This window comes from Triturus cristatus, chromosome 4_2 (genome assembly GCF_964204655.1).
Source record: "Triturus cristatus chromosome 4_2, aTriCri1.1, whole genome shotgun sequence".
NCBI classification, from domain to species: domain Eukaryota; kingdom Metazoa; phylum Chordata; class Amphibia; order Caudata; family Salamandridae; genus Triturus; species Triturus cristatus.
In genome coordinates this window covers 601,836,775-601,851,203 of record NC_140586.1, presented here as the reverse complement: position 1 = coordinate 601,851,203, position 14,429 = coordinate 601,836,775, and the positions used below count along the sequence as shown (strand labels likewise).

The 14,429-nt window shown below is 42.7% G+C and overlaps 1 protein-coding gene across 1 annotated transcript in view; it reads left to right on the top strand.

Annotated features, from left to right (window-relative positions):
* TNNI3K (TNNI3 interacting kinase) overlaps positions 1 to 14,429 on the top strand; it is a 2,902,528-nt gene that overhangs the window by 26,244 nt on the left and 2,861,855 nt on the right. Inside the window, exon 2 of the mRNA XM_085600138.1 lies at positions 12,419 to 12,527. Within this exon, the coding sequence (XP_085456264.1) occupies positions 12,419 to 12,527 (109 nt within the window). The remainder of the gene's footprint in view (positions 1 to 12,418; positions 12,528 to 14,429) is intronic.

The following is a 14,429-nucleotide window of genomic DNA, read 5'->3' as shown; positions in this document are numbered from 1 at the left end:
ACTCCGCACCATGGTTCTCTTGAACTCTTTTGATAACGGAGGGCAGCTGCAACATAGACGGAGTGCCAAAGCACTGCGCGTACGTCGCTGCAAAGACCTTGCCCCAATTTACACAATCATCAATGTGGGGGACCAAGTCCTTAGGCAAACTAATGGTGAGGATCCTGTGTTACTCCACAGGAGTAGTATTCGGGTAAACCGCTTCTATTTGGTCAAATTTTTCAGCAAGCCAAAAGGGGAAATCATCCCTAGTTTGGGGGCGCTTGCCCATAACAGAATTAACCATAACAGGACTAATGACCACCGCGTGATGATCAGTAGGCTGTCCTGCAACAGCAGGTGCCCCCGCCTGCATATTGCGCGACACATACTGCACTAACGCCCTATATACCGTAATGAGGGCAGTGTGTAGTACACGCAACTCAGCCACCGTCACCGTGAGGTAACGGGGATGAGGCGTAAATCCGGCTAGTACCGGCCAAGTGGCCCCTGCAATTGATAAAGGGCCCATTCTCGGCGGTATAACCACATGGGGAAGGGCGCCATTAAACCAAATATGGTGCTGCCAAGCAGATATTGGTATTTCCTGTGTCCTATACGGCGTATAGTTCGCCGGCACTGCAGCGGCAGTGTAAGAATGAAAGGTGTCATCATCCCCCACCGCTGGAATCGTCACCCAAGAGTAGAACAACTCATAGGGATGAGCCGCATCGGCTCCCACTACAAAGATGACGTTCATACCAGTGTCCGGTACCCCATACTGCGTCAAACGACGTTTCACAGCCGCACGGCTGTGCGCCGCAATCTCCACCGACATTAGGACAACACACACTTGAAACTTATCAGTAGCACAAGGGTTCAATAACCTTTTTAATTATCAAGCTTGAAAGAACCTATATCAATAGACCTAGGTAGGTTTTAAATCCGTCAGACTTGTTATCCGGAAACAAGAATGAGGGTGTTGTGGACAAACGCGAGCACTACTAAGGCGTTTCAACTCATAGACCAAATGTTAGGTGCGCCATGTTGCAGGGATTCTGCTTATACACAGAACTATGCGTAGAACCCCAGGACCTCAGTGAGTTGTGGTGTACCAGAAACTCACCTCAGAACCCAGAACCCTGTATCCGGCTAGCATAAGTGTCCCATTCGTTATCCGAGATTTAGCTCGGCGGTCCCAATGAAAAGACAACCCAGAACACGCGACTCAGTACATACTCAGGAATGGTGGGAATCGGAAATACCTGTTCGTATATTATTCTCACATCAGTCCACAACAAGAATCAACAGAGACACGGTGAAAATAAAAAGAGTTTATTTTTATAGACCACGTGTCCTAATATGCAGTACTTTGGCTAATACAAGCAGACAAATGATTAAAATCAAAACCATCAACATAGTTACAATTCCATAGAATATAAAAGGGGTGATCATGTTATAATGACAGTGGATACTACCACTTTCCCTTTACTAAGAAGCTAATATTATTATTAGACTAACAGAAGGTCTCTTAGGCTTGAATAGGGGACCCCATACCTCAAAGATCAGCTTAGTGAAATCACATCAAAGGAGCATCAGGAGTCTTCTCGCAGGAAGGCTCGTCTTCGGTCTGAATAATAAACATGATGTCCGTGATATTAAAAGCACCAACTTTCAGGTATGTGCAGCTGCTCGTGTGTTATGACTAAATAGTGGGTCGATCAACCTAGAGTGGAAAACATGCATTGTCTAATAACTCAGACTGTTTGTCACATCGTGTGCAGACCAAGGTCGCTTCGCAGAGCTCGGGATGGTAACAACAGATTGCTCTCGTGTGAGGCAAAACTCGAGTCAGCAGTTCGTTTAAGCAATAACATGTGAACGCAGTGTCGTGTGCAAAAGCAGCAAGATGGCTTTCTAACTTCTGACGTGGTTATGCTAACTTAACAATGTATGTACGTATTAAGGGAGTCCTTACTGCACTGACACTGTTTTAAAATAAATTTTGGTTGCAGTAAATTCGTGCAGTAGATTCCATTGGGTCTGGCCGCAACGTAGTGCTGACGCTCGAATTGTCATTAAAGATTTGCGTGTCTTTGTATGGACATTTGCCTGTGGCACCGTCCATTCTGACCAAGGTCCTGCATTTGCCTCTAAGGCTTACAAGGATGCGATTAAATCATTGGGGGTGCTGGTGCAATTTTCTTCTCCATATGGGCCTGAGGGCAATTTTGTTGTGGAACGGATGAAGCGTGACTTAAAGCAATCTTTGACAGCGAGAGTCTTAGGTCCTGGCAGGGGTTGGCTGGCTCATCTCTATGGAGTCCAACGTGCTCTAAATAATCTCCCTAGAAGATCTATGGGTGGGCGGACCCCATAAGAACTGCTCTTTAGCATTAAAATATTTGTGCCCTGACCTTGATGGTCTAGGCATTGTGGCGGCTGCCACAACCTTTGACGTAGATAATCATTGTAATATGTTACAGGAACTAGAAAAAGTGTGTGATTCACAAATGAAAGCCCAGTTGCCCTCTTCCGCAGATCCAGCATTGCTGATTCCTGTTTCTGGCTGGCTTCCAGAAGTTGGAGACCTGGTCCGAGAAAAAGTGGAGAACAAAAATGAATTTTGTCTATCATACCGTGCACTGGTCAGAGTCCTGGGTTTGAAAGGCACCTGCATTGTGATTCTGCCTCCTTTACCTGGTCGTAAGGAGAGTCGTTACATTTCAATAGAACATGTCAAGCTACACCATATGGCCAATACTTAATAGTATGCCTCAAAGCATTCCTAGCTGAGATCTTTCACTGGTACCGATGCATTCTGTTTCTTCGACTACTCCCCAGTGAATGGAGGGGGAGATGGAATCTTCAATTGACTTATTACTTGTTTTTCCTTCTACATCCAGTTCTGAAGATATTGAATATGCTTCTCCTCCAGTTGAGGTCATCATTGACATTCCTGAGAGTACCATATCTGAGACATCCAATGCAGCACAGCCCCCGTTGTTTCATGTGGGGTCCAGTGGTTGATATATGGACCGTACTAGCTTTTCACGTGACACATCTTCCTCATCATCATCTGTGGCAGAGCCCCCTACACGTTCCAGTCTTTTCATCTCCTGGTTCAAAAAGACTTTCTTGGTCCCGTCCTAGACATATATCTGGATGGTGCTTACGATAATATTCCTTTTCATGTGGATCGGGTTTGCGACTGTGTTTTTCCTTCTGATTAATGGCCATTATTTACCTGAAAGCTCTGCTGTGAACTTTGTTGACGGAGCTTTGGCCCCTCATACATCATCACATATAATGAAAAGAGACCAAGCCTTTGTCAATATATCAGTGTTCCCTGTTGTTGATGGCATTGTCTGGGATAAAGTATCATACGATACCAATGGCTTGACTGAAATTTTGAACATTACATATGTTTTCTGCTTTTCCTTAGGAGATGTGGTTTTGCCCGACAGACATTCTGATTACTGGGATGTTCATGCCATTCATGCATGGTTCTCTGATTTAAAATATTATGCTGCTTTTGACACTGAAAATTTGTATTTGAATTCGGCAAATTATGCAGATTTATTCTGTTATCAACATTATGGCCATCATTTTTTACACAAGACCAAAACCCAGAGACCCCTTTTTAATTATACCCAATGGGAGCATTGCCCAACACCCTTACATGGAAGTTCAAAGACCCAACATAGTAAATTTGTGTATTTTTCTGGTTACAATCTGTCAGACCCACAGTCCTATTTTTATAAATTGAAGATGTCACCTCAACCTAACTTGATGTTGACACACACCAAATTAATTTACTCCATGTCATTCTGAAATGATTTGTCCGAGAAGAGCTATGAGCATTGGAAGGACACAGTTGATCTAAAATCAATTTGAGGTACTATAGATTGGCAAGTGCAGAGCATTGAAGCTTTGCATCGTACATGTCTGATACCCTCGCAAATCTTATATTTAAATGATATGGTAAAACAGACTACTTGTTTCGGTTTAGCCATGGCTAAAAGTCTAAATATTCTCACCATTCCTTCATTGGCTCCTTATGGCACATGGCAGACACATACCAACTATACAATTGAAAACTTGAATGTCATGCTTCAGAATGGCACACTGAACTCCTCCAATATTGACCCCTTGGGATGGGTAGTGTTGCCGACAACTTCGAATGCATCTCAATTCCGTTTTTTGATTACTACAAAAGGGTTTATACAAAGTAGACCTGATCCGCGCTTCCTACATTCGCATACAGTTACCACATATTCAGTAGGAAAATTATGTCAGCAATGGCTTGAACATTCCACACTGTTGTCTGTGTAACACCACCTTTATCTTTTGTCAGGTGACATCGATTTGGCTGCTTTTATTTTAGTTCCAAAGTCCCCGCACACAAAATGTTTTATTTATTCAGCGTATAATACATTTTGGAAACTGTTGCAGATGGAAGCTGCGGTGTGCCTGCGCCAAATAGATCAAGCTAATTTGGAAAAAGTTCTTGCAGTAGTCGACAACAGTATTAATACACTGTCTTCCCATAAATATTCTTTGGATAAGATTGTATCATCCGTCATTGACAGTGTCCAACATGGAGTGTCTGTTTTGTATCATGGTCAAAATCAGTTACGTTCTGTAATGCAGTTTGCTTGGACCTTGCAAAGACCCAAAAATGGAGGTTATTTTTATGCTTTTGCACTGTTTTTGCCGTTTAATTTGACTGATAAACAGAAATTAATGTCCATGAAGATGCAACATATACATTGTTACATATTGAACAATTAGAACAGTTACCATTTTCTGTGGCAGAGACGGATTCAGCTGTATGTTTAATACATGGGGTTACTTCACTGCTTGTCTTACTTTTTCAGTTCACAGCATGCATGAAACATCTTCCCATTGGTAGATATGAGCCCCTTGGAAATAATTATATTCATAAATTATGGTTGTTAACTTCCACCTACAGATGTCAACGCACAGATAAGGAAGTTTTCCTTACAGGGGAAGACTGCGATTCCATAGTAGGACATTCTGTAGTCTGTAAACAAGTTAAGCTTCGCAGAGCCTGTAACGTTTCGGTCCCTAATCTGGCTTGTTTTTTAAAAGGTACCCCTGTCCCGGCTATTATTCCCGTACTAACTTTGGTAGTTATCTAATTTTCAAAAATCACGAGTGCTGCGGCATGAGGGCTTGCTTCCTGTATATAATAACAGTTTCTCAATGAGTTACTTGTTGCAGCAATGTCCTGTTTCCACCCCCACATGGGACTGCTCGCTTTGTATCAGGGACCCCACAAGTTACCTGCTTCTTGCGGAGCGATCTCGCGGAGACGACATGAGCTATCGCCCCACGCCCACCCTACCCCACTCGGGATTGTACAACAAACTAGGATAGGGATGGAGGTGGGCAAGGCAGCCTATAACAGCAGGACGGTGTCAGAAAGATGGTAGAGGATGTCCCTCTAGTTGGAAACGCCTTGGACCCCAACTGGACAGGAAGACAAGGGAACAACGGTTACACTCAGCACCACAGTCGTACACCATTTACTATCATGCACTCATGCAGGAGCCAGTAGTTACCTCAAGGAAGAACATCACAGGGTTATCCCCATCGAGAACAGAGAACGGAAGTCTTGCCATAACCATCAGAGTTTCGGCGCAGCTGATAAGTTCATCAACCTGCGCTCCTGCGCTTTAACACAAAAGGAAATCCAAAGCAAATAAGCGCCCCTGCGCCATCTAGCAAGCGAAAGTTAAAGGAGAATAACTAGAACCCCAGCACTTGGGGCTTGGCAGCAGTGGCATAAGGATAACCTAGATAGAGACCACTCAAGACGTGAACAGCAAAACAAATGCGCTCCAGAGCTGTGAAGAATAGAAAACAAAGTCTAGCAACTGAGAAGCGCTCCAGCGAGGCAAGATTACCACTACGAGGAAGCGCTCCAGCACGGAAAGCTATGATCTATGAAGCACTCCAGCGTGGGAAAGCTATGTTCAAGGAAGCGCACCAGCACGAAGTCAATGCGCTAAGAAGCGGAAAGATACCAGCAAGGATTCAGGAAGCAAGTCCGGCTTCCGACGTAGATGCGAAGCGCCACACCGGGGGAAATCCGCTGTTGAAATGCGGAATCCTCCCGGAAGCGCTGATGACGTCAGGGCAGTTCCAGCTAGAGTGCTGGACCGCCAACCGCTAGAGGCCGGAAGTGAGGGGATCGCGTCCCGCATGAGGCATCACACCAGCGCTCACAGGCACTCAGTAAGGAGACGGGGAGGGGCCAGCAGACTAACTATGACACTTTGGCCATCCATTTCAACTTTGAAAACAGATTTCAACAATCTTAGCAGACTCAAAGCGCGATTGCTTCAACAAGAAGTCGCTCTCACATCAGCCCGAGAGACCTTCGAATTGCAGGGGGCAAGAACCGCAAGTGAGATACTCTCACTGCTAAACATGAATCTCCTACTCCATTTTGGTGAATTAATGCACCAAATATTTAATGCGTCTGATACAGAGGGCCTTGTTCACTTTTTCAAACTTGTGGGATCCGGCCATGTTTCTTCCTTTCAGACTATTTTTGGAGTAGTACCGGCCTTTATTCACTCCATGCCTTTAGAGAGATTCCCCTGGTGCTCCTGATGATTTGCAGCATGCTGGTTCTCCTATTATAGATTCGCAATTGATGCTCGATCTGTGGAGCTGCCAAGCCTGGTCCAGTTGCAAATGTACCGTGAACGGCTGTGGCAGCTGTTTGGTTCTATGCAAGTGAAGTCTTTTGCCATTGACTACTGGCTGACCTTCCGGTATGCCTACTTCATCTGCATGGAACCTGTGTTCCAATACCTCCAGTGCCCTTTTCAATGGGCCATGGATGCCTGCCCCTCCAATACCACACACGCTGCCCTGGATTACGATCTGTTAATGGGTGAGTTGACATGCGATCATAGGTAGGAGTTTGACGTGCGATTATCTACTTGGACCAACGGCAGACTTGAGTACCTGTGCTAGACCCGTGTTTCTGAGTTAATGCAAGTTGCCCTGAGATGCCCCCAATGGCCTCTGGATGTGAGGAAAATATGTGCTCGTTCAGCCTACTAAACTGGATGGCATACCCTTTTACTACAGAAGGGACAGACAGCATTCTGGAGTTCATGGCATTTCACTTTTGCGGCAACATTTCTGTCTCAGAAGATTAATTATAGATAATTGGATTTTTGAGTGCCCATTTGGCAAAATTATTTTTTTCTCTCCAAAAATATAACCTAACAATAAAAATTGTTTTTTTGGCTTTATGCCTGTCCCAATTGGTATCTCTCTACAATGCTTTGCCTCTGCTTACCTCTGATTTTTGTCTCATATGGCTAATGCCCTGGCCAAGGGGAGGACGTCACATGGCCCACAGGGAAATTGTCATTTTCACTAAGATAGTATGTGCACATTACTACACGTCTTTATTTTTGCAATAATTTTAATGACTGCTTTCACATGAGAACTCATCGCTGTGTTCACTGTCTGCATGTTCCTGGCATTTTGACTGAACATTATGTGCAAGGTCGAACAACAATGCCCCTTGTTATTTTGTTCTGGCCAGAACTTAGCCCTTAGGCATAACATACCGATGCAGCTGTTGTTTGGACAACATACTTTGGTTTTTAGTGGGGTACACGAATAGGTGACACACACTTGAAGAGGGACCTTTCAAGGGAGAAGAGCGAGAGAGCACCTATGATGTAGATCTACCATCTATAGGCTAAGGTATGGGCTCTGCTAACAAAGCCCAGAGATCATCTATTATATAATAATTCTTCTTCTTAGCAAGGGGAGGGAAGTTAGACACTATAATCTTTTCTCCATTGTCTTTCTATGATGACATCTCCCTTCATGAGATATGGACTAGCTGCTATTCTGACTATATTTGTACTATGCAGAGATTGCGTTAAGAGTACATAACAAAGGCAATGAAGGTTGGCCCTGAGGAATACATGCTCAGCTCACTGGATCATTGAAATAGGCCTTGAGTAATAATAATGGAAGAGTTCTTTGCATGGTTCTGCTAAAACAATGCTTTATTGCCTGCAGGAATAATAAATGGAGACCTGTTGCATCATCTCACTTAAATATTGTCCCTGATGACTTGCTCCTAGATAAGTGGAAAAAGACTACTCGGAACAGAGTTCTATAGTCTTCTTGGTGAAGCCTGCTTTCTTGTTGGGGAATTTGCTGGACCCTGAGATGTTCTTGGTACCAACAGACACCAGTAAAATGTTTTTAAATGTTGACTGAACTCACTGGAACCAGTGCTAGTTCTCTACAGAAAGTCCAGGCTTTTGAAAATCTGCCTCTAACCAAATTGGGTCATCAAACCAAAGCAGCCCGAAGTTGAAGCAACTGTAAAGCTCCAGTTTTGGACAATAAAGGAAGAACTTCCTCAAGAGTGTTACATATTATCTGAGCCTGCAAATCAGGTATACGTAAGTTGGATGCTGCATTGATGGGACACTACTTTAAGCTTCAACCTGTAGAATAACAGAAGGTGTGACAACTTCAAGCCAGAACAACAATATGAGGGAAGACTGAGCAATAATCTGAGGCTCCTGAAATACATTCCATCTATTCAGGTGAGGTATTTGATCTCACACTCAAGAGTTCAATAAGCTGTTCAGAGAATATTTTGTGGTTCCAGGGTGGGTGGAATTGAAAGGCATCCAAATGATGCAAATTGTTGAATATTAAGATTCCTGCATATAAGAGAGACTTTTTAAATCTTTCCTGTTCCGCCTGCTGTTTTGATGGCTATGTCCAGGTGTTTTTTAGATTAGGCTGTGGAAGCAGTAAGTAAAGAATGGGTTGGGAAATTTAATTAAGTCATGTTTCTTTGGGGAAAATCAGATCTAGCTTAGGTGAATTTATGATTTTTGCAATCTCAATTCTGTGGTGAACCACAGATCTGCAGTTAAGAATAATGCATTTTAGCTACTAGTCTTGGATGTTAGTCTTGTGAGATGATACAATCTGGACTTTGATAAGATTGTTGAGGTTAACTTCTTTGCCCCTATTGGAAGGAATAGCTCTCTATCTGCTGCAACATTAGAGACATCCATTAGGTCTTCAGTGCTAAGTGACTCAGAATTATATTGTCGTCTTCTTGAGGAGTCGTGTAATCAAGTTATATAAAGCAGTGTTTCCCCAACTTCTTATGTTTAGAGCAAATAACTTTCACAACTCACTTAGCTTTAAGTCATGAGGCAGATGATTTTTTAATGTAACTAAAGCATGGTTTGGTAGCGCACATTTAAAGACATCACATTTTCCATTGAAATGACTACTAACTTAGCACATACATACAGTTTTAATGATCAAACTATATTGCACGCAAATAATAATGTGTGGAAATCGGGTCTCAGTCAATATTTATCATTATTCCATCACTAAATAGTCTTGACTTATATAGATCCTATTAAAATATTTATTTCCATCTGAATTTAAAAAAGAATCGTAATTTTTGCTTTCGTGACTGCCAAATGTGTACTGTTCAATTACAGATATTTGCATGTTGTGTGTTACAAACAACATGACATCTTTCGGCATTTCCTTTCACACTCCATGTACCCCTGAAAGATTGCCACATAATTTGCTTAACTTAAACATCAAATCCTATGTCAAACAAATAAGCAGTAATTTGTCAGAAGACATAGCCTAACATTTTACCTTTGTCCTTGAAGTGCAGAAAATATGACAAGATAAAAAGAATGTAAAGGCATCTTCATTTATTGCTTGGGCTTTCTCGATCCCCCACAAAAGCAAGAGATCCACCAGTGGGTTGCCACCTACAAATTGGTAAATGCTTGTATATAAGTTCTGTTAGACTTGGCATCTTTGGAGTTGTTTCCCCTGACATTTTGCCTCTACCTCCTGTAATTTTTATGCTGTGCTGGATTTCGCTGGCTTAGATGCTTTGGGCACTTTGCCACTGCTGATAAGTGTCAAAGTGCAAGTGGTCCCTATGTAAATTGTTATGGCAATTGGTTCTCTCTGATTGGCATATTTGATTTACCGGCAAGTCCCTAGTAAAGTGCACTGAGTGTGCCTGGGCCTTTGTCAATCAAATGCTAATAGTCGGCCTACAGCACTGATTTTGCCACCCACCGAAGTAGCCCTGCAAATGTAACTCAGATCTGCCACTGGAATGTCTGCACGCATTTGTGAACTGCTATGTTGGCCTGGCAGCTGCCAGTAGGCATTTTCTTGTTTAACCATTCTGTGTGCCACTGCCTGTTTGTGGATTGACTGTCTGGTTTTAGATTGGCTGGGGATGTTCATTCACTGTAGACAGCCACTGAGGGGGTTGAGGTGTGCGTGGCCCTTTCGGAATGACGGAGCTGAGCTGAAAAGGCCCTGGCTGCATCTAGAGTAGTGGGAGGAGCTTTCCTTGCATCTGATAGGGCCTGTCTCCCTTGCACAATGCTGACTCCACCCCCTGTGGTCATACTGCACGAGTGAGGACAGAACTGCTTTGGACTGGGCTAAGTGACCCTTGCACAAAGAAGCACAAAGACAAAATGGGGTATAAGTAGTGGACCTTAAACCCCCGAACTTTAGATCCCTTCTGGACTCGAGAAGAACCTTTGCCAAGTAGAAGGTCTGGGGAGCTGTAAGGAGGAGTACTGCTCATTTGCTGTGTGCTTTGTGGGTCTGGCCTGCAGTTTCTGCTTCTGAAAAGGAAAGGACAAAGACTGGAAAAACCTGCTTGACGAAGAGTCTCCAAGGGCTTCCTGTTTCGAAGTCTCACGGACCACACAAGCTGCTGAGAGTTCTGACCTGCAATGAGGTACCCCCTGCTCCGGTTTTGGGTGTCTGGAGGTCGTTCCTGCTGTTGGAAGCTGGAAGAAGCCTAAGACAGTCAAGAAAAGCAATCTTGGATGCCATCAGTGACACCACTGTGATGCCACAACCTGAACCTAGGCCAGGGGCACCGCTCATGAAGTGCATGATGCACTGCCTGGCCTGCATCGCAACTCTGATGCCCTTTGAGGCCCGATAATGCCTGCAGTTATCGGCCTTCCCAAAGCCAGCACTCACACCGACTCCGTCACTGCCAGCACTTGCATCCAGTTATCACACTGCTGATAACCGCAGAGGGTGACTCCACTAACTCACCGGCTTCACAAAGCATCACCTGAACCGACACCACACCATAGACGCAACGACTTCCCCTGTCCTGGATTTGACACGTCGCCTCCTCGTGGACATAACTCCTCGCCGTTGGCAGCCAGAGAGCTGGTGTCGGCCTCGGCACCGACGCCTCACCTCCACGACACCATGCATCGTGATTAACTTTTTTTCCAAGGTACTGTTTGTTTGGGGGTCCGTGTGACTCCATGCCTGACTCCGTGCACCTCACGCTGTACTTTGGATTTATTGCTGTCACAACATCGTAATAGCCCCAGGTTGAGCTATTTTTTTCTACAAGCTTTCTTTTGGACATAACTGTGTTGAAGTGCTACTTTAATAAATGTATGTTGGATTATTGTCGTTTTGGTCTTGTTGAGTATAAAGATACTTTATTTTTCTAAACTGGTATGGTGTCTATTTCTGGTGTTATCACTGTGTTACTGTGTGGCTTGAGTACAAATACTTTACACATTGCCTTTGAGATAAGCTTGTCTGCTCGTGCTAAGCTGCCAAGGCGGTGAGCAGGGGTTTTCTGAAGTGTTACCCTGACTAGAAGCAAAAGTCCCTACTTGGACAAAGGTACATACCTCTGCCAACTAGAGACCCCCAGTTCTAACAGGTTCTTTATTGATTTGAGGTCTTATTTTACTATTTGCAATATGATCAGTATTGGTGAAGCTGTCATTTATGATCCAACTCTCTATGACTTGGAGTACATTGACATATTTAGGTCGGCCAGTTGGACCTTAAAATAGAATGTAAGCATTTTCCCAATTGAATGGGCAAACAGACCCTGACATGCACCCTGGCTCCTATCCCATAGTATTCTCCTACGCTATTCCCCTTTTTTATTCCCTCAACATCGCTAATTTAGTCCAATTAGCAAACCACATGGATGTTTAACTACTAGTGGACAAATAGGAGATCACATCATTATCGATTTTGTTATTTGCGGAGTATAGTGGCGTTGAATTTAAAAACATATTAATATAGAAAAAATGGTGCAAAATGGCCTGAATTGATACATTCGTGCTTGATTACTTCATAAAAAAAAAAGTAAATTTACTACTTTAAAAATGTATGAATCGTCTCATCATCCACTCAATTGAACATGAAACAAAGAAAATTACAGTGATCAACTTAAGAATGTTCAACAATATTTGAAAAACAAATATCGGGGGTGGGCTTACGTAATGTTGATACAAGGTATTTATGGAAACATCCAACAAAACAATTCATTCACATTTATTATTCGTTTTAGATGAATGGAAGAAAAAAGTTAGTGAATCTTATGCGGTAATCATAGAGCGACTGGAAGATGATCTACAGATCAAAGAAAAGGAGCTAACAGAACTGACACATGTCTTCAGGTAATCTCATCAAAGTCTGCTTACATACAATTCCTTCAGGTAAAGTAATCTCATCAGCGTCTGCTTGTGCAAAAGTCCTACTAGTATGAATTTATAATGACTTACTGTAGTGCGCAGAGTGACGTTTGTGTGCTTATGCTGCTGCCATGTCAAAGGGGCATGCCTTGAGTTCAATTGCTTTAATATATAGGTACTTCAACAGTTGACTAAGTAGAGTTATAAAACTCAAACTTTTTTTAATTTAAAAGTTGTGAAATACTCAGAAGTCAACGGCATATTAAATGAGGTATGCAGAGAGTCACGAGTAGAAGGCTGTAGAGCTGCAGACCTCAAATGGCATGCCAATAAGTTTTTTTATACATGACCGACTCCCTACAGGGCAGAGTTAGTTTACTGAAGATCACTAATAAATGCATATAATGAATTCCATTTCAAATAATGTCTACATTGGCTTGCTATTTAGAAAACCCTTACAGATTGTACTATGTACTAGTGGATTAAGGTGCTAAGACCTAAACATCAGGAACATGTCTGTTGAGATATGAAATGATGTTGTGAGGGACACAAGGGGCCAGATCATTGCTTCTTTTTGGTCCGTGCACCTTTGTATCAAAGGGTATTACCCCTTCTGCGTCTATGGAGAAATGCATACATAATACCTCAAACTACTATGGAAGTTGACGAATTCAGAATATGTACCATAAAGAAAATATCTAAGAAGAATCGTTTTAGAGAATTGCTAAGATGTAGAACACTAGTCTTCAACGAAGACACAGGCTTCATGCCACTGTTCAGGATGGCTGCTAACTATGCAACTGAGTTCCATTTCAATTAATTGTATGAAAATGTATATCAAGCCGATATCCCCAAATGTATCCACTCCTCGTGGACCTAGATTATATGGTGGAGAGAATGTGCATTTGGTCTGAAAATTACGAAGCGGAAATCCCTTGTGCCATATTCAGACCTTCGATCCCAATACTGCAAAGTGAATCACTAAAAAGGAGCATGCAGTCAGGGTTAGTGGTGAGGCCTGATATTTATCATATTAGAAGCTTCCACCTCATGGACACACTTAAAAAAGAGGTTTGCAATATGAACATTTATAACCTCAAGTGAGGACCAAATATAGTCACTTATTACTCATTTGAAATGTGCAATGCTGTGTGTTTATTATCATGTTAGGCAATAAATGTTGCTAACATTGCAACCTGGAACATTTAGATAGAAGCTAAGTGCAGAGAATTTTGCCATATTATGTTACAGAAAATATTTCTAGGCTGCCAGGCTATGACAAGAATAATTAAGTGAAAAGAGTGTGCTGTGTGTGGTTTGTGCAAAAATGCATCCATGAATTGGATGTATGTGGTGAAAGAGCTCTGTGGCTGGAGTTGTTCCCACAGTGACATGTTGAAGAGTCAGAGGGTGAGGCAATGCACATGGAAGACCCATTGGCTCCCAGTGGGCTATTCAGAAATAATGTTCTAAGATGCAACTTCTAATTTGTATATAAGTAATTCAAATTAGAGTTTTTAGTACATGCAAAACCTGGACTTTCATTATCTACTGCTACAATGAGGGTTCAAAGGATGAGAAGTACAGTTAGGTCCAGAGTAATACTAAACTAAGAAAGAAGTTAATTAAAAAGGAGCATCCCAACATTGTCTTTGTTGGCATTCCTTGAGTGAAAGCAACCAACTGCAACTGATAGTCAGAGCTGCAGACATGAATTGGTAGATGCAGTGTAAGAGTTAATGGAGCTGCAGCCAGTAGCACTGAATAATGGGTGGAACAGGTTATGCATCAGGCAGGACTGGAAGGAAAATGCAACCCAGTAAAGGCTCTGCCCTATATCTACTGTCTGCATCAGTAGATTCCTAGTGGTCTGAAGAATAGTGGGGA